Below are 17259 nucleotides of genomic sequence, written 5' to 3' on the forward strand. Positions count from 1 at the left end.
CGCAGATTTAATGTTTCGATGCAGATATGTTCACGGAGATGTGAAACCGGAAAATTTTCTCCTTGGTAGACCGGGTTCTCCAGATGAAAAGAAACTCTACCTCGTGGATCTTGGCCTAGGTAAAATTTGTCACGTGAGATAGTTGTTTCTTATGTCTAATATGGTCATGATTCAGCTACAAAATGGCTTGACGGTACTACGGGGTCTCACGTAGACTATGATCAGAGGCCTGATGTTTTCAGGTATCACTCTTGTGTATCTGTGGATCGGGCTAAGTTTTAGTTGTGTTTCAGGGGAACTGTTCGGTACGCAAGTGTCCATGCGCACCTGGGTAGAACCGGTAGTAGAAGGGACGATCTGGAATCTCTTGCCTACACGCTGATATTCTTACTACGGGGTCGTCTTCCTTGGCAAGGTTACCAGGTTAGAGGCTTTGGTTTTAAAATTATTGCCTGCAGCTAAGGCTGCTTGTTGTGCAGGGTGATAACAAAGGCTTCTTGGTCTGCAAGAAGAAGATGGCAACATCACCGGAGTCATTATGCTGTTTCTGTCCGGCTCCCTTCAAGGAATTTCTTGAAGCCGTTGTCAGTATGAAGTTCAACGAGGAGCCGAACTATGCAAAGCTGATTTTGCTTTTTGACAGCATATTGGGCCTGCCTGCCCAACGGCCGATCAACACCGAATGTGCAACGAAGGTAAGATAAGCAGACAACGAGACAGCTGATGAGTTTGACATTATCTTTTACATTGTAGGTCGGTCATAAACGCGGAAGGCTGGCGGACTTTTCTGACGACGACGATCGTGCCAAGAAGAAAGTTCGTCTGGGCATGCCAGCAATGCAGTGGATATCAGTCTACAATGCGCACAAGCCGATGAAGCAAAGATACCACTATAACGTAGCCGACACACGCCTGGCACAGCATGTTGAAAAAGGCAACCAAGACGGGTTGTTCATCAGCAGCGTTGCCTCTTCGACGAACCTCTGGGCGCTGATAATGGACGCCGGAACTGGATTCGGTTCGCAAGTCTACGAGCTATCGCAAGTGTTTTTCCACAAGGTACTACTTTTGACGAAACAATTTTTCGAGGCTTCTCACATTTCTCTGCTGCCTGTCAAAGGAATGGATCATGGAGCAGTGGGAGAAGAACTACTACATCAGCGCAATCGCCGGTGCCAACAACGGTAGCTCGCTGGTGGTGATGTCCAAGGGAACGTCCTACACGCAGCAATCTTACAAGGTCAGCGACGCGTTTCCCTTCAAGTGGATCAACAAGAAGTGGAAGGAGGGATTCTACGTGACGTCCATGGCAACGGCAGGCAACCGCTGGGGCGTGGTGATGTCGAGAAACGCGGGGTTCACAGAGCAAGTGGTGGAGCTCGACTTTCTCTACCCGAGCGAAGGCATCCACTGGAGATGGGACCACGGGTTTCGTATAACATCCGCGGCCGCGACATGGGACCAGGCCGCATTCGTGTTGAGCGTTCCAAGGAAGAAACCATCGGATGAGACGCAAGAAACGCTGCGAACGTCGGCTTTCCCGAGCAGCCACGTAAAGGTTGGTGTGGTGTGGTGTGATTTTTTTTTTTTTTTGCTCAAAGCTTTGGTTTTGATCGTTTTGCGTGGTGATATTGTTTGCGCAGGATAAGTGGGCTAAGAATCTCTATATAGCAGCTGTTTGTTACGGACGAACAGTGTCATGAGCCATGTAATATCAAGGAGACAAAAACAAATAATTTGGGTTTATGGCTGGTTCATGAGGCCCTTGGAGAAGGACTGAAATGTTCTTTCTCTTAAGTCTTTTAACTTTGGAAGAAATCACTGGACGCGAGTTTTGCGAGGTTTTATCACCGTGCCGATGGCTGTCAAAGCGATTGGAAGAAGCGTTCCAGCGAAATAGACGCTTTTGTACGCAGTGAATGTGTCCCTCGCGTCTAAAACCTGTTTAAAAACGAAGAAAAGGACTTTGCTAAGAAATCGAAGGCTTGATGAACAAACGTACCAGGAATCCAATGCAGGCATAGTTGAGAACCAGCAACGTGTAAGCGAAGTTTAGAAACCACGCTAGAGGCCGGAGGAAAGAGAGGTGGTCGGGTATGGCCTTTTGCCATCTATATAGCGCTGCAGAGAAAGGTTTTTAAGATTCTCATGACGAGAACACGAGAAAGAATGGATTACCTCTCGAGCCAGAGATGAGAACAGCGGTATGGACGAAGAACATGATATACCCGGCATAGAGACCCTGGAGGAAAGCAAAAAGGATGAAACAAAGAATCGATGGATGAAATCACTCTACTTACATGCCACACAGCGCTGACAACTTGAGTTGCTAGCAGCTGCTGAAAGCCAGCCTTCTTCCCCGGTGGTACCAGCCTCTCGTAAACATCTAGCAGAGCTCACAGATTAGAACAAGCGCGAGCCAAGCGAGGGGAAAGGAAACCAAGTGTACAATGTCTTAACCAGGTGCTGATGTGAATGTTCCACTTGGACGGGACCTCGGCGGCGCTGCCTGCGAGCTCCACTCCCGGGATATCTACGTTGAGAGCTTGATCCCACCGCGGCCTGGGGGGCTGGGAGCTGGACCAGCCGCTAAACCCCAGGCCGGAGATGATGAGCGAGGCCTCCGAGATGGACCATATGAAGTAGTACTTCCATCTCGCGGAGAAGCCACACAGCCACATGTAGAACCAGCGCGCCCAGAATTTCCACTGCATGAACTCCGGCTCGAGGATTCGCGTGAAGCGGACGCGAGGGATGAGCAGCATGTACATGCCCATGCAAAAGAGGGCCTTGAGTAGAACTCGGAGAGTGTCGCGGTATGGCGATGGAGCGTTTCCTTCGGAAAACTTCCATAGCTGGAAAGAAGAAATGGTTAGAGGGAGAACTTAAGAGGAAGGAAAGCTCTCACTCACCCCTTGTTCTTCGCTCCAGTCGATGTAGTCTTTCATCTCGTAGACCGGCCCAGCCAAGTGTGTTCCACAGCAAAAGCAGTAGCCGAGATACTCGAGCACTGAGGGACGTCGCACGAGCCGGTTGCGCTTTTGCGTTCTTCGCAGCTTCTCCTCCTCGAGAAGCCCATCCTGGTAGCACATTGCGCAGGAGACGAGCTTGAGCGTGAGGACCATCAAAGCTCCTGGAGAATTCACAGCACAAAGAGAGGAGAAAAAAAATTCGATCGAGTGATATGCCAGTGATAGCAAAACTTGGCTTACCAGTCGAATCGATGCCTCCCTCCTTCCACGCATCGCCACTCATGTAGTAGACGTGGCTGCGCCAGGAAAGATGAGCTACACGAAATACGAGGGAATTTCTTACCAGGAAATAAGGAATGCGAAATCCAGGACGAAGCTCACGATCCCACAGCTCGGGCGATGGATTACCATGCTAGCGTACGTGACGACAAGGGGGAAAACGAAGAGCGCATTGGCGCCGGGGCCGAATGCCAGATGCGAGACGAGCATCCCTGTGATCGCCGAGTAGAGATGCCGCGCCGTAGGGTTGGGCATGAGGCGCCATAGCCAGCCGATTGGAATCGTGGAGAAGAAGAAGACGAGAAATCTGAGCACCGGCACCGAGATTCCGAGCGCCACAGCGACATCGCTCATGCCCGCCATAGCCAGCCCCGCCGCGCGGCTATTCCATTTGAGCTAAACCCTACTCCAGGAATCAAAGCGTCCACCTAGGCGCTGACGTGTTCACATAATCAGCTAAATGCTGGCGCGTCAAAAGAAGATTGGCCAACGTGGCACTGACGTGTCCAGAGCTTATTTTCTCTTTGCAAAGGTTTCATTTTATCTTCGTCTTTATCTCGCTTCTCTCGGCTCGCGATCTCTGGAAACTATCGAGCGATGGGTTCCAGAGATTCTTCTTGATGGATCGATCATCCCTTTTGCTTCACTTCGCTATTTCTTTGCTTCCCAGCGGCGCGTAGTCCCAGTTGAGAGACCGGATCTCTGCATCGATCTTTTCTTTGATGTCTGGGTGCTCGGCCAGTACCTCGTCGACTGTGATCGTCGGTAGCCTCTCCTGGAAAAGAGAAGAATGGATTGGAATCCTCGAAACGAAGAAGAAAAGAATGAAAACAAAGTACCTTGAACTTTCTGATCTTCTCCTCTTCTTCCTCCAGCTTTGCTCTCGCGGCAGCAAACTCTTCGTCAGCTTTGATAGCCTTCTGTTCCTGCGAGCGATCGAGCCATGAACTTCTTAGAGAACTTGAGAAGTTGAGAACTTACAAGCTCGGCAAACATCTTGACGGCCTCCTCTCGATCTTCGTCCACATACTTTGGAACTTCTATGCCTGAAGAAGAAAGATCAAAAACAAGTGAGTAGCTTGAATGCCAAAGGAAAAGAAAAAAATCTACTTTTTTGTCTCTCAAACGAGAAAGAAATAAAGAAATAAAAATTTTCCTTACTCTCGTAAGTCTTCTGGTAAAGATCCACAACTTCAGCTGGCAAGACCTTCCTGTGAGCATCCCAATCGATTACATGCTTCTCCTGCCAAGAGAGAGAGAGAGCGCAAGAAAAGAAAGAAAATCTGTCAAAAGCTCTGGCAAAATCCAAATCCTCTCTTGCAATCCCTCAATCTACAATGTACAAGGAGCACACCTTGATAAACAATGCGTCCATGCGATGCGCCGTCTCCGTGATGTGATGCTTGAGCTTCAGAAGCTCAGTCTTCACATCTGGCGAGAAGCTCCAGTAATCGATCCAGTGGTCCATCTCCTTCCAGTCCAGGCCGCCCGCCGCCGATCTCCCCGCCAGCGCCCGCAGCGCCCGTGATGCCCTGAAGGCGCCCACAAGCGCCATAGCCAGCAAGAAACCCAAAGAGAGAATTTTGTTTTTAGGGTTCTTGAGCTAGGTCATTGGCGGCAATGGCGTCGGTAAGTGATCCAGCCGCGATGATTCTACTCTCGATCGATCACGCCTTTTGCTTGCAGGCTAGCGGTGTCGACAATACGGCTCGGCGCAAATGGGATCGCCAGGAATTTCTTGAGCGCGCTCGCAAGCGCGTAAGTTTCATAGAGAGCTCCTCTTTCTCTTAATACTGGGTGTTTTAAGGATGGTTTTCGCAGGAGGTGGATCAGCAGGCTCGCCGAAACAGCTGTGAGTAAATTTTTTGGTCGACCGATCGTTCTAAACTTTCTTTCTCCAGCGAGAGATGATTCACCTCCTGGTGAGAAGAAGCCTTTGAAGCACAGGGATTTTGAAGTGGACCTTACTGCTCGTCTGGGAAAAACTCAAGTAAGCCAAAGCATTTTTTCTCACCCTGTCACCTTTCCACTCTTTTTCGTTTTTTCCCAGGTGATTACACAAGTCGCTCCCTTGGATCAACAGGTAGATGTTTGCAAATTCTTAGTGATTTTCATGGGACTCACTGGGTGGCAGGCAGGCTACTTTTGCAGTGTTTGCAACTGCATTGTCAAGGACTCCGCAAACTACTTGGATCACATAAACGGGAAGAAACGTAAGCTAGTCTTCAAAGTCTCGGTTTTGCGTGACGATAGCTTACGTTGTTCTCTGAAGATCAAAAGGCTCTGGGAATGTCTATGCGTGTTGAGCGGTCCACTTTAGAACAGGTGAGTAGAGGATTCATTCAGAGATCTTTTCGTGCAAACCCCCAACGCTATCACCAGGTCCAAACTCGCTTCGAAACTGTCAAGAGGAAAAAAGCCGAGGGAGGACTGACGGACGAAGGCACGTATGAAATGTCTATCCGTTGTTAACATTCAAGGCTTTTTTCTTTGTGCCAGAGTTCGAGATGCGAATGCTAAAACAGCAACGGGAAGAAGAGGAGCGCAAGAGGCAACGAAAAGAAAGGAAAAAAGAGAAGAAGGTTTGAGTCCAAGTGCTTTGTTTTTCTGCTCCACTTAGCTTTGCTAGCAGAGGGAGAAAGCTTTGGAGGACGCAGGAGGAGAGATAGACGATCCTGAGGTTGCTCAAGCAATGGGCTTCGGTGGCTTTGGCATGAAGAAGTAAATGGAAACACCGACGTTGAATGGCAATCCTGACAGTAGTTGTATGCTTGCTGTTTCTCTTTTTTGATTTCTTGAACTTCACAGACATAGTTGGCAGATCAACTATAACACTTGAACAACATATTGATTGAGATAATCATGCAAAAAGGACTACTAAGCAGACTAGCAAGCTCGCTACCTCGTTGCCCAGACGCACTTGGATAAAGAAGAAGGGACTTTCTAAGAAGTCCTTTTGTTTTTACAAAAGACAAATTAGCAATAGAATTATTGCTCACTTTCCATTTGGTTAAATTAACATGAATGGAATATGTAAACATACTTCAATTTTTAGCAAAACTTTATAGCTAACCAAATTTTGACTTCGCCATGAGCTTCAATGCCTAAAGAATATTGATTTTACTCTTATATTTCTTTAAAGAAGCAATAATAATATGTATACATTATAAGGTTGAAAAGTTTAGACTTTACAAAGATTTAACTAGTGTTTGCAGTGGTTTAAATGGTTTAAATAACTTTTAAAGATTGAATATAGAAGTGTGGATATTAATTAGCCCACACCCCCACCCCCCCCCCCCCCCCCCCTCAAAAAGGAACGCACTATGCATTTGCATGGCAAGATTCTCTCTTAACTTTTGAAGTACTTCTTTTTGCTTGGGTCTTTCATTAGTTTTTTCCTTGTGTTTTCAAACTCCACAGTTCTTTTTCCATTTTCCTTTTTCATTTCTCTCTATAATCATATTTTTCATCATCTATCCTTTGTCTTTTATTTACTTACAAGATTTCACCATTTATTTCTACCTTGCAAACCATAGGTTCTTGCCACGTCAGAGCTTGGGCATCCTCCCATGGTCATTTGTTGGAGCATGGGTATGATTTTAGGGATATTCCTAGATATATTTTAAGATTAATCCATGTGTTTATATTGGATGATATAACATATTTTCCAATGAGAGGTAGTGTTTTTAATGTGGCGGTTGCATATAGATTCATTTTGCTATTTTTGCTTTCCTTTGTTTTGCTTCCAATCAGTTGATCAAGTCTTTTTCTTCTGTTGTTTGTTTGAACTTTTTTGTTTATTTATTTATTTATTTTATTCTTGGTCCAGTGAGTGCAAGAGCCTTGTGTTTGCATTGCAAGAACATTATGAGCATGGTAAATTAGCTCACAGGTACAAATTTATCTAATGTCTCTTTATTTTCTTTGCGCTTGATCTCACAACATTTATACATGTGTTTTAGAGATGGAGTTTGCAAGGGGCAATTGCCAAGCTGGTGGTCATAAGCGCAAGCGCTTTGCAAGGCTTTTCAGTGACAACATGAGGATTATGTAGATGCACCTTCATGAGACCTTGATGTTGGTACGTTTTGTGATTTCATATATCCATCCATAATCCAAGTTTTTTTTTCCTTTTGTTTAGACCGTGGGCATTGCAAGGTTTGGATGGCAAAAGCACAGAGTGAATATGCCATGTGGGGATAGTGGTACATTATAGTTTGTTTGCTCTTGGTTCTTTGCAAGATAGCCAATGAGGCTACTATGGGGAGGACAAGAGAATTTCTTGGAGGACACAAGGAGTGGCAAGACTATTACATTAATTGAGCCTCCAAATAAATGACCAACACTCCACATTCTTGGTACATGCATGTGTGGGCCTTTCCCACTGCTATTGGGGAGCAGCATCCACCAGCTACAGTGGCTGAGCCTTTGCAGCTGCTCATGGTGGTGCCATCCCAGGATGTGGAGGCAATTGCAAATGAGACAGCTGTTGTGGAACATCAGAAGCAGTTGATCCAGTTGATAGTGCAGCTCAGGTCAAGGATACTTCAGCACCATGTGAGCTTGTCAAGACCCTAGCACCGGGCAACCTTGTTGAGAGCTAGGACACGCCAATGGTGGTGGAACTAGCATGCATGGAATGGGTAGATTGTCCTCCTAACAAAAAATCAAGTTTCATAGTTTTAAATGATCATATCTCAAATGATAATGGACAGTTGAGACCTGGGGCTGGTTTTTATTCTACATAGCCTCCAGCTTTGCTGAAGATGCCCAAGAAGAGTGTGTTCCATGCCCGCACACACATGGATATAAATATAGACTGTCCGAACATTTTCCCTTCAATGGCATTTGAATCGGAACCATATGACGTGGTTCCAAAAGTTTAGGGTGTTAAGCTATAGATTATAAAAAACCATATGTGGAGCGAAATGTCATTGCATGTTCCAAAGATGCAATCTTGCGTGGAATCCAAAAACATGAGCAATTATTTCGTCCACCTCATATACCTTTTCATCCATAGTTCCAAACCGATCATATTCAACCAAATAATATTGAACTAAGAATAAAAAATGTTACAAACGATTGTGGTTATCATTGGGCATTTGGAAATAATTATCTTTATCCAAGTCCATGTTTAACATCTCCAAGATCAAAAGACTAGAAAAAATCTTAAATGAACATCAAAACATTATTTTAACCATTATTAGTTTTGTATTCTAATGAATAAATATTTTATAAACAAACCTAATTATAACGGGTTGCATAATTCTGCCTCTTGCTCACTTGAACTCGAGCAAGTTTTTGGTTTGGGAATGCATGGACTGTGAACAACTCCATGCTGCCTTCCTTTCCCAAGAGAAGCACAACCAACCTCTTTGGGAAATCTAGAATGGGATTTTGTAGAGACTGGCACTCAAGAACAAGAGGTCTAGCCTCTTCAACCTTGGTTTTTGAGGGCGTTCAACCAGGCATCCACTTGTGAGGAGCTCAGAGAGCCCTCAGCTTGATTATTTGAAATTGCGATAACGCTGACACACTCCCGTGGGATCGACATTGACTGCAAGCTCTGTAATTTGATCAACACAAGAATATAACCTCCTCTACGTACTTCAGATAGAGATGAGAGATCGCTACGCCAGCAAATGAGGTAAGACGTTTGCGACGCTCGTAGAAAAAGTCACGTTGTAAATTGATCGCAAACATTAGAACACGCCACAAGCGCGTCCAGCCTGCAAACAAACAGTAGAAGTTAGAGAGAGAAAAGGGAATACAAAAGTACGAAGCATATGCGGCATTTGCCGGCCCCATCTACATGAGTCAACTTCCAAAGAAAACCAAGAGTTTCTTGTTTTGCAAAAAACTATCGAGAGGAGGCGAGGGGACGCTTAGTTTTCGGTGCTGCGGCAGCGAGATATGGAGCAAGGTACTTTAGCTGCTGCTTTGCTGATTTCCTGTGTTGGTTTCTTCGTCTGGTTCTATCTGAAAAATCGACATGAGAATGGTGAGACTGTTCCCAGAATGTACCCACTTCTGGGAACAATGCCTGAGTTGCTTAAAAACAAGGACAGGATTCTCGAATGGACTACTGAGTACCTTGCCAAGTCTCCCGGACACACCATCACGTTGAAGCGATGGGGGGCGAAGCCTTTCAAGCTCACGTCCAACGCTCAGAACGTAGAGTACATCCTCAAGACCAATTTCGACAACTATCCAAAGGGAGAGTATGTGTGCGACACGCTGAGAGATCTTCTTGGAGATGGCATCTTCAACGCTGACGCTGGCCTGTGGAAGCTGCAGAGAAAACTTGCGAGTTACGAGTTTACTACCAGGTCTCTACACGACTACCTCATGGATTCTGTGGCCGAGAAGATTGAAAAGAGGCTGCTTCCAACGATTGCAAGCATTTGTGGCCGACGAGTCGACTTGCAAGACGTGTTCATGCGGTTCGCCTTTGACAGCATTTGCAAGCTCGCATTCGGAGTCGATCCTATGTCCTTGGATCCGTCGTTTCCCACGATTGCGTTTGCTCGAGCATTCGACGAGTCCACGAGGCTGAGTACTGAAAGGTTTTACCAGGTCCATCCCTTGCTCTGGAAGATCAAGAGGTACTTCAACCTTGGTTCCGAGAAGCACCTGAAAGAATATCTGGCAATCGTCAATGAGTTTGCTGCTATGGTGATAAAAAACAGGAGAAAAAAAACAGGAGCTCGAGAGAACCAGGACTTACTTTCTCGGTTCATGGCTCTCGAAATGGAGGACACGGCAAGTTCGTACTCCGACAAATTCCTACGAGATATTATCATCAGCTTTGTTCTGGCAGGCAAGGACACAACTTCTGTGACATTGTCGTGGTTCTTCTGGCTCCTGTCAAAGCATCCCAAAGTAGAGAACAAAATCATTCAGGAGATAGTCGACGTTGCTGAAAGAAATCACGAACCTGGTCGAAGGATGAAACACTTCGCCTACAGCGAGCTCCGAGAGATGAACTATCTCCAGGCAGCGTTATCGGAATCCTTAAGGCTCTATCCAGCAGTTCCGTTCGACAGCAAAGGTGCCAAAGGCCCCGACGTACTACCAGATGGGAGCAGGATAGAGAAAGGAACGAGGGTCACGTACCAGATCTATGCAATGGGACGAATGGAGAGCCTATGGGGGAAGGATTGTCTAGAGTTCAAGCCGGAAAGGTGGCTAAGCAGCACTGGAAGTTTTGTGAACGAGAGTCCATATAAGTTCACAGCGTTTCAGGCAGGGCCAAGAATATGTATCGGAAAGGAAATGGCTATGCTGCAAATGAAGTCTCTGGTAGCTGCTCTGTTGCCAAAGTTCAAGTTCGAGATGGCATCCGACACAGAGCCCCGGTACAGTATCAACATGACACTCGCCATCAAGAATGGATTGCCAGTGATTCCGAGAGCTCGAGAGTAAGGTAAAAAAAGAAAAAAGAAAAAAAAAGCAATGTCAGGATGGAAATGTAACAGTTGCTTACATTTGTTGACGAATAAAGGTGTTTTACAGTGTGGTTAGAGCTGCAATGCTGCAGAAGATACCAACGACAATAACAAAAGCAGGAAGCACCACCTCTTTGGCGTACTCCTGCACGATTGAATACCAGGTATCCTTTCTATACTTCAAAACACTTCCTATTCCATCAGCCTGCTTCTGACATTTTGCTCTGCAAAGAGAACTTAACACTGTACTCTGTAAACAAAAACATACCTTTGGAAGAACAGCAAGAAATGGTTTACTACGGGAATGGTATACGAAACCATGGAAACTCCAGTCGCCCCTGTAATTGTGATGATGGCGCCCGAATTGTTAGGCGATATGAGGCTGATGCCTGTGCAGAAAACAAGGATTCCAGCTGATATACACAAATGACGTAAGAAGCGATTCTGCTTCTTATCGCCAGGAATCCAACGGTTGATTGTGTAGCGAGTCGGAAACTCTACAGTTGGAATTGCAAAAGCAAGGTATACTGTCAAAGAGCGGCATCCAATAAGTAAATTATCGAAGCTTCCAAGGCTCATACCCGCCATTGCTAAGTTGAGTGATCCTTGTGGTACACCACCGCCAAGCCATTTGTTTTCCAGTATGTTTTCGGACGTAAGGCTCCCGTATCTTGCCGCGCCGAAGAATCCAATAGTGCCGTAAATGAAGAATGAAGTTCCTGCACGTAGCTCGCTTGAAGTGAAACATAAACACAAGGAGCATCTTTATGCTCACCGAGAACTCACCGAGAATAACTACACGAACCGAGTATGAGGTCAGCTTCACACCAACTTTACCAGCGGGCATTTCAGCAAGGAAGGGCATCATCATTGGCTGTACGTAAAATGCAAAACCAAATGTTGAAATAGCTTGAGTGATTGAGCCTGCATCCACCGATATGTCTCAGTTAAACAAAAAAAAAAAAAAAAAGCAATCAAAACTTGCCTATACTTGTAAACCCGACTGCAGCAAGCTCTCCGTTTTTCACCGCAGGCAGCTTGAACCTGATAGCATCTATGACAATTACCACGAGCAGCCAGATGACAATCGATGTTCCTACAGTTGCAAAGAATTCGAGCTGCATTGGAGAAGTTAAATCAGAAGGAAGAACAAAGTCAAAGTTACACCTGTCTCATTTTTTCCACCAAGCAAATTGGAGCGACAATGAAGACGACGGACAGGATCATAAGCACGCGCCCGCTACCTGTTAGCCAGGAAGGAGCATTGGAAGTGATGTTTTCAATGCCGATGACAGCAGCTTCACTGACTTGTTGAATGTTGCCTATAATGGTCCCAATGAGCAGAACCACTATGCTAATTTCGGTAGCAAGCTGTGCAAAGAGAAGAGAGAGAGAGAGAGAGAGGGCTTTTAGAAACTTAGAAAAACCAAAAAAAAAGAAAAAAAAGATAGAACCTTCCACCACTTCCCACCAATGTGGAAAGCAAGAGACTCATAGTTGAGAGCTCCAGTACAATAAGCTTGTCTGAGCAGCAGATCACAAGTGTAAGTATTTGCCAAGGCCACAACAAGCATTATCAGGAAGCCGCAGACAATTCCCGTGGTAGTGAATGCATTTGACACGGGCAGGACCGCTCTGCAAGCCGAAGAAAAAAAAAATTCAAAGTCAGGAGGAAGGAAAAAAAAACCAAGCTAGAGATGAAACTTTACCCTCCCATGATGCTGAGTGTGAGTGTGACGATGCCGCTGAAGAGAGCATGTCGATACTCCCTCCTCCGCAGAAGGTAGAGAAACGGTGGCGAAGACGAATTGGGAATTTCCCCCTCGACATGACGCTGAGGCAGCTCTCGGGATCCGTCCTCTCGAGCTGCTTCACCAAGAGAAGGATCCATTATCAGAGATTCATCCAGAATCAACAACCATATAAAAGATTGGAGTTTTTTAAGCGAAGAAAAGAAGACTCAAGCACGAGTTTTACTCTAGTCGCGTCTAGCAAGCGTAGCTTTCGCGGAAAATCTTGCTCAAACAGTGCCAAGCTCACACTCTGCCAAGGCTTGAGGACGCGTTGGCTACATGACACAAAAGTCTACATCGAGAAAAAAGAAATCCAAGTCCCCATTGAAAGGTGTGAAGCGGCCACTAAGAGAGATTCCATACCTTCCATGCTGGCCACGACGCCTGCATTGCTGTTCCATGGCGCACCGATCGATGCCCTCCTCGCCAAGAGCCCTAGAAAGAGTTTTGGCGGGAAAGTGTTAGGGCTTATGGTACACTGTATTCAAAGTTGAGCGGGAAAATATTCTAGGGCTGCGTGGACGCGACGATCGCTTGCTCTCACGATGCTCATCTCGGAGGTACTTAGTGATCCAGGGATCGGCAATGTGGCTACAGTGAATCCGCTGCGGAGAATCGAGCGCCTGGTTTGCGACATCGAGCAGGCGTCTCCGGGAATCGGTGTCGACACTGTCGAAGAGCTCCAAGAATGCGTGCTCGGCCTCAAATCCGAGCTCTCCGAGGAGCAGCGGCTGCAAATCTGGAAGCTGAGCTACCGGATTTGGAACACTTGCGTGGATATCGCCAACAGCATCCAGCAGCAGCAGCCGCCAGGCCGCGCAGCGGTGGATTCCTCGGCGGAATATCACGCGCGGCTTCGTCAGATCGCTAGCGAGATGCTTTTCTTGGCCGGTGCCGTTGGATCCATCCGCTCGAGCACTCTCAAGATGGCCACATTCTTCCTTAGATCGGGCACGACCTGGCACAAGATCCGGAACTACAAATCGGCGGCCGGCTGCTTCGAGCGAGCCACCGAGATCGTCTCCAGAGACAACGTCTTCTCATCGATCGGCACCAGCGAAGAGCAGCAGTTCATGTTTGATCTGTGCCTTGCGCGGTCGAGAACAGCGTGGGAGATGTCTCACAAGGCGCTGGCTTCCAGTTTGCTAGGGAGGGCCCGTGGTTTTCTCCAAGACTCCCTGGAGAGGTATCAAGAGCTGGCGGACGTGTATCTTCTCTACGGGAAATCACTCCTGGCGCTCCAGGACTCGGAATCAAAGGCGGAGTCCGTCAAGTACGTGGAGCAAGCGTATGAGATTTGCTCCGAGGCGCTCAAGGGATCATGCAAGACCAAGAGCGAGGAGCAAACTGTCACAAGCCAGAAGCTCACAATTCTCAGGTACATTGCCGCTGGGCAGCTCCAGAACGGGAACTTCGAGGGAGTTCTCAAGTGCGTTTCGGTTCTCAAAGGCTCCTCGGATCATCCTAGCACGTCGTTCCTGGCGTTCAAGGCTTTGCTTGGTCTCAGCCGCTTCGAAGAGGCCGAGGAGGAGCTTATAGCGCTCATATCTCATGACAAGGCTGCGGTGGAGGTGTGCCTCTCCGCTTTGACGTTCTTGATCGAAGAGACGACGCAGCAGCTGGACGTTGCAAAGAAAGCGTTCTTCGTTTTGCTTTCGAGGTTTTCATCCACAGCCGAAGTCTGCGCGAGCATAATTGAGAAGTTGCTGAAGCAAGCGTCACCGACTGATCCTATGAGCCGGAAGAGAGTGGAGGTGGCCTTGTCAATCGCGACGGACGACAGAGTCTTGAAGAGATTCAATGCTTGTGCTGGGCCGAGACTGCACAACCCGTTGCTGCATTGCCGGAAGGAGCTGGAGTCCATGCATGCGCTTCTCTGGAACTGGCAAGTGTTTTTTCACCGTTATATTGGAGCTGACTTGTGGTGTGTTTTGTAATAGTGGCTCGGATTTCTTCCAGGCGAAGGACTATCCTACAGCCATCAGATTGTTCGAGGCTGCCATGCATTATCTGCCAGCGGAAGAAGAAACTACCATGAGAGCGAAGGCATTGCGTGTTTTATGTCTCTGCTATCTTGGCCTCTTGCAGTATGACAGAGCTGCTGAATACGTTGACGCAGCTGAAAAGGTGATTTTTGGTTTTTTGTTGGTCTTATGACTGAGGATCTTTCTTTGTTCTTTGTAGCTTGAACCGAACGTGTCGTGCAGTTTTCTGAAGGTAAGTCGCTTGTTTGAGCTAGCAAGCTAACTACATCGATCTGTAAACTTGCAGTTCAAGATATGTCTACAAATAAATGACGAAGTCGGAGCAGCGAATCAAGTGAGCAAGATGATAAAATGCGCAGATTTCGAACCAGAATATCTGACACTGGCATCACATGAAGCTGTGGCATGCAAGAACATTAAGGTTGCGGTCTCTGCTTTGTCGAACATGTTGGTCATGATCTCGTCCAATTCTCGACCTCCAGCAGGCACTAAAGAGGTGACCGTCTTCAGGAACTTGATTTTTCTCGCTTTGCAAGATCTGAAGTGTCAGGACGAGGCAGTGAAATACTTGAAGCAGGCACGGCAGCGTCTGCAGGAAACAGGAGCTGAAACTTTCCTTGGATCCGGAAGCAGCGCAGAGAAAGAAGCGAGCTGGTTTGCTGGGTGCGCATGGAACCAGGGATTGGCTGCGGCAAAGACTCAGGACTGGAAAACTTGTGAAGAGCTTTTTGCCTGTGCTTCGGACTTTTATGCGTTGCTTTCGGATACGGCAGAAAATTTGCAGTCACTAGAGACATCGCTGCTTCTGACCGTCGCTGCGTTGCTCATGATATGCAACGAGTCCGATACAGAGAAGCTGAAACTGGCAACGGTCTACATGGAGAAGTGTCGCAAGGTAATGTATTTCTAAGTCGAGCATTTTAGCTAGTTGCTGACATTGCCTTCGCAGGTGCATGCTTCTCTCTTGCTGAAGTCGCCAACTTTTGCAAGCACCGACTTCTACATGAACCTTTTGGCATTTGATCTCAAAGGCAAGATGAAGGAGTACAAGGAGCAGCTAGAGATTATGTACCGTTGTGCAAGCTTGCCTGGATTCAAGCCAGACTACTTTTTCAAGATGGCGATGCATGCATGTAACGGAGACGGAAGCAACACTGAAGTTCCGATAGCAGCTTTCAAGTCCTGCCTGAACCTGCTGCTCAGTTCCGCAGCTCCAGACTACAAGCGAGCAGCAGTAATCATGAGGAAGCTCATAGTGCTTTCTGACCAGCGGAACAAGGATGGACCGGAGGTGCTGAAGCTGTACAGAGAAGCGAAGCACATGCTCTTGGGACTTCAGAATGGAGTCTATCCGTCCGAGGAAATCCAGTGGCTGGTCTCGACTGCTTGGAACAGAGCAGCGTTGCAAGTCAAGCTTTCCCGACTTCCAGGAGCAGAACAGTGGATGAACATTGCTCTGGAGCTGCTCAGCCATGCGCCTGCTATGGAACCTCAACGACAGGGAATGGTGGACAGCCTCAACGAGGTGATGAAGCAGAAGCAGGGCCATGTCGACTTGATGGAGGAGTGACTCGAGGCCGTTACTTCAAGTAGGGTTTATGCAGCTTGCAATGGGAGCAGAGAAGCGCGGGGCGCTCATTGTCCTGGAGGGTCTGGACAGGAGCGGGAAGAGCTCTCAGTGCCACAGGCTGGTTGAGTTTTTGAAGGGCACTGGGCTGAAGGTGGAGGCTTGGCGGTTTCCAGACAGGACAACTGCCATCGGTAGCTCGATTTCGGCTTACTTGGGAGGGGGAGCTGAGCTTGACGATCGTGCTGTGCACCTTCTGTTTTCAGCAAACCGCTGGGAGAAGAGGTATGACTTGGAAGTATTTCTTGATTATTTCTTGAGAACAGCTCATCTTGTTTTCTCACAGGCTGCAGATGGAAAAGAAATTGATGGCTGGGACAACGCTGGTAGTAGATCGATATTCGTACTCAGGAGTGGCTTTCTCTGCTGCGAAGGGACTGGATCTTGAGTGGTGCAAGGTGAAAATCATTGCCTAAGCTTTAGCGTTTAACTAAGAGCACCTGGACAGGCTCCCGAGGTCGGACTTCCTGCTGCAGATCTGGTCTTGTACCTAGATATTTCGCCAGAGGTACTCTACATTCTATAAAGCAGCTCTTTCGTTACTTTTTGTTTAGGAAGCTGCTGTGCGCGGTGGATATGGAGATGAGCGCTATGAGCAGCTGGATTTTCAGAAAAAAGTTGCCTTACAGTACAAAGGTCTGCAGGGTAAAAGATGGAAGGTGCGTCCGACTTTTGTTTTGTGGCAAGTTTTGAAGATATTGAACAGATTGTGGACGCAAGGCAATCGTTTGATCAAGTTCACGAGCTGATGAGAGAAACGTGTGTGAAAACTGTCAGCAATTGCCTCAATGGGTGCCACCATCTTTCTCGGCTGTGGACAGGTAGGCTTACCATTTCACATTGCTTCATCACAAACTCTTTTTCTCTGCGCAGACGAAAGGGTAATCTTGTAGAGTGGGACCTGAGTTTTAGGGCTAAACAAAAGGAAGTTTTATGTAGCGCTAATTAAGAATGATAGAACAATCTATTGTTGGAATTTAGGGTTAGACTTGAGTACAATAATATCTTTTTATATTTTTACTATTGCCATTTTACTATTCTATTATTACGTTTTCTCTATGATCTAATATTTAAGTTAAAAATAAGTTAAACTAAATCCTTTCACTCTTGTCTTTCTATATTTTATATTACCCAACCACTCTACTCTATCACAAT

The 17259-nt window shown here is 46.8% G+C and overlaps 8 protein-coding genes across 11 annotated transcripts in view; 5 read left to right on the forward strand and 3 right to left on the reverse strand.

The window, feature by feature from the left end:
* LOC9635512 (casein kinase 1-like protein HD16) overlaps positions 1-1755 on the forward strand; it is a 3199-nt gene extending 1444 nt beyond the window's left edge. The window contains exons 6-12 of the mRNA XM_024684669.1: positions 9-119; positions 176-242; positions 294-423; positions 480-695; positions 754-1059; positions 1121-1558; positions 1644-1755. Of these exons, the coding sequence (XP_024540437.1) occupies positions 9-119; positions 176-242; positions 294-423; positions 480-695; positions 754-1059; positions 1121-1558; positions 1644-1703 (1328 nt within the window). The 3' untranslated portion in view covers positions 1704-1755. The remainder of the gene's footprint in view (positions 1-8; positions 120-175; positions 243-293; positions 424-479; positions 696-753; positions 1060-1120; positions 1559-1643) is intronic.
* Positions 1648-3641, reverse strand: LOC112349721 (lysophospholipid acyltransferase 1-like). The gene is made up of 8 exons (XM_024684665.1): positions 3316-3641; positions 3213-3268; positions 2913-3133; positions 2450-2855; positions 2301-2386; positions 2179-2242; positions 2003-2121; positions 1648-1941 (listed from the first exon to the last, which is right to left on the reverse strand). Exons 1-8 carry the CDS (start codon positions 3612-3614, stop codon positions 1819-1821), a joined length of 1374 nt encoding a protein of 457 aa, XP_024540433.1. The 5' UTR covers positions 3615-3641; the 3' UTR covers positions 1648-1818.
* Positions 3642-3702: 61 nt separating this feature from the next.
* Positions 3703-4853, reverse strand: LOC9635513 (ATP synthase subunit d, mitochondrial). The gene is made up of 5 exons (XM_002979775.2): positions 4606-4853; positions 4413-4494; positions 4233-4297; positions 4091-4177; positions 3703-4026 (listed from the first exon to the last, which is right to left on the reverse strand). The coding sequence occupies exons 1-5, from the start codon at positions 4804-4806 to the stop codon at positions 3895-3897; spliced, it is 567 nt and encodes a 188-aa protein (XP_002979821.1). The 5' UTR covers positions 4807-4853; the 3' UTR covers positions 3703-3894.
* On the forward strand, positions 4833-6266 carry LOC9636137 (zinc finger matrin-type protein 2). The gene is made up of 11 exons (XM_024684667.1): positions 4833-4880; positions 4938-5009; positions 5073-5103; positions 5153-5241; positions 5302-5334; positions 5386-5464; positions 5524-5576; positions 5634-5694; positions 5751-5833; positions 5884-5972; positions 6060-6266. Exons 1-11 carry the CDS (start codon positions 4872-4874, stop codon positions 6088-6090), a joined length of 630 nt encoding a protein of 209 aa, XP_024540435.1. The 5' UTR covers positions 4833-4871; the 3' UTR covers positions 6091-6266.
* A 2598-nt stretch (positions 6267-8864) lies between these two features.
* On the forward strand, positions 8865-10687 carry LOC9635514 (cytochrome P450 94A2). Its single transcript, XM_002979639.2, has one exon. The coding sequence runs from the start codon at positions 9165-9167 to the stop codon at positions 10674-10676; it is 1512 nt and encodes a 503-aa protein (XP_002979685.1). The 5' UTR covers positions 8865-9164; the 3' UTR covers positions 10677-10687.
* Positions 10688-10717: 30 nt separating this feature from the next.
* On the reverse strand, positions 10718-12913 carry LOC9635515 (sodium-coupled neutral amino acid transporter 1). Of its 4 annotated transcripts, none has more exons than XM_024684820.1 (8): positions 12856-12913; positions 12409-12565; positions 12154-12334; positions 11867-12070; positions 11685-11817; positions 11486-11623; positions 10968-11418; positions 10718-10923 (listed from the first exon to the last, which is right to left on the reverse strand). In XM_024684820.1, the coding sequence occupies exons 1-8, from the start codon at positions 12860-12862 to the stop codon at positions 10761-10763; spliced, it is 1434 nt and encodes a 477-aa protein (XP_024540588.1). In that variant the 5' UTR covers positions 12863-12913; the 3' UTR covers positions 10718-10760. The 4 variants fall into 4 exon arrangements, with proteins under 4 accessions (XP_024540588.1, XP_024540589.1, XP_024540590.1 ...); XM_024684821.1 differs by lacking the exon at positions 12856-12913 and having other exon boundaries at positions 10968-11226; positions 11281-11418; positions 12409-12698; XM_024684822.1 differs by lacking the exon at positions 12856-12913 and having other exon boundaries at positions 12154-12223; positions 12409-12699.
* Positions 12914-12998: 85 nt separating this feature from the next.
* Positions 12999-16071, forward strand: LOC9636138 (TPR repeat-containing protein ZIP4). The gene is made up of 5 exons (XM_024684685.1): positions 12999-14377; positions 14433-14619; positions 14677-14709; positions 14764-15372; positions 15427-16071. Exons 1-5 carry the CDS (start codon positions 13038-13040, stop codon positions 16045-16047), a joined length of 2790 nt encoding a protein of 929 aa, XP_024540453.1. The 5' UTR covers positions 12999-13037; the 3' UTR covers positions 16048-16071.
* Positions 16038-17090, forward strand: LOC9635516 (thymidylate kinase). The gene is made up of 6 exons (XM_024684865.1): positions 16038-16329; positions 16391-16502; positions 16553-16612; positions 16659-16763; positions 16811-16925; positions 16978-17090. Exons 1-6 carry the CDS (start codon positions 16076-16078, stop codon positions 16995-16997), a joined length of 666 nt encoding a protein of 221 aa, XP_024540633.1. The 5' UTR covers positions 16038-16075; the 3' UTR covers positions 16998-17090.
* Positions 17091-17259: the final 169 nt, after the last annotated feature.

Source organism: Selaginella moellendorffii, unplaced genomic scaffold (genome assembly GCF_000143415.4).
Source record: "Selaginella moellendorffii unplaced genomic scaffold, v1.0 SELMOscaffold_42, whole genome shotgun sequence".
NCBI lineage: Eukaryota > Viridiplantae > Streptophyta > Lycopodiopsida > Selaginellales > Selaginellaceae > Selaginella > Selaginella moellendorffii.

Bases quoted from the DNA above. Each gene is read 5' to 3' on its own strand.
- LOC9635514 (XM_002979639.2), top strand. From the start codon at position 9,165: ATGGAGCAAGGTACTTTAGCTGCTGCTTTGCTGATTTCCTGTGTTGGT.
- LOC9635515 (XM_024684818.1), bottom strand. From the start codon at position 12,590: ATGGATCCTTCTCTTGGTGAAGCAGCTCGAGAGGACGGATCCCGAGAG. The intron at 11,818-11,866 runs GTGTAACTTTGA...TCTCCAATGCAG, and splicing joins TGGTGGAAAAAATGAGACAG to CTCGAATTCTTTGCAACTGT. The intron at 11,419-11,485 runs GTGAGTTCTCGG...AGCTACGTGCAG, and splicing joins GGTTCGTGTAGTTATTCTCG to GAACTTCATTCTTCATTTAC.
- LOC112349721 (XM_024684665.1), bottom strand. From the start codon at position 3,614: ATGGCGGGCATGAGCGATGTCGCTGTGGCGCTCGGAATCTCGGTGCCG. The intron at 3,269-3,315 runs GTAAGAAATTCC...TTCCTGGCGCAG, and splicing joins TTCGCATTCCTTATTTCCTG to CCACGTCTACTACATGAGTG. The intron at 2,856-2,912 runs GTGAGTGAGAGC...TCTTCTTTCCAG, and splicing joins ACTGGAGCGAAGAACAAGGG to CTATGGAAGTTTTCCGAAGG.
- LOC9635516 (XM_024684865.1), top strand. From the start codon at position 16,076: ATGCAGCTTGCAATGGGAGCAGAGAAGCGCGGGGCGCTCATTGTCCTG. The intron at 16,503-16,552 runs GTGAAAATCATT...GCACCTGGACAG, and splicing joins TGGATCTTGAGTGGTGCAAG to GCTCCCGAGGTCGGACTTCC. The intron at 16,613-16,658 runs GTACTCTACATT...CTTTTTGTTTAG, and splicing joins ACCTAGATATTTCGCCAGAG to GAAGCTGCTGTGCGCGGTGG.
- LOC9635513 (XM_002979775.2), bottom strand. From the start codon at position 4,806: ATGGCGCTTGTGGGCGCCTTCAGGGCATCACGGGCGCTGCGGGCGCTG. The intron at 4,495-4,605 runs GTGTGCTCCTTG...CTCTCTTGGCAG, and splicing joins TGGACGCATTGTTTATCAAG to GAGAAGCATGTAATCGATTG. The intron at 4,027-4,090 runs GTACTTTGTTTT...TCTCTTTTCCAG, and splicing joins AGAAGATCAGAAAGTTCAAG to GAGAGGCTACCGACGATCAC.
- LOC9636138 (XM_024684685.1), top strand. From the start codon at position 13,038: ATGCTCATCTCGGAGGTACTTAGTGATCCAGGGATCGGCAATGTGGCT. The intron at 14,378-14,432 runs GCAAGTGTTTTT...GTTTTGTAATAG, and splicing joins CATGCGCTTCTCTGGAACTG to TGGCTCGGATTTCTTCCAGG. The intron at 14,710-14,763 runs GTAAGTCGCTTG...GTAAACTTGCAG, and splicing joins TGTCGTGCAGTTTTCTGAAG to TTCAAGATATGTCTACAAAT.
- LOC9636137 (XM_024684667.1), top strand. The intron at 5,834-5,883 runs GTTTGAGTCCAA...CTTTGCTAGCAG, and splicing joins AAAGGAAAAAAGAGAAGAAG to AGGGAGAAAGCTTTGGAGGA. The intron at 5,973-6,059 runs GTAAATGGAAAC...TGAACTTCACAG, and splicing joins GGTGGCTTTGGCATGAAGAA to ACATAGTTGGCAGATCAACT.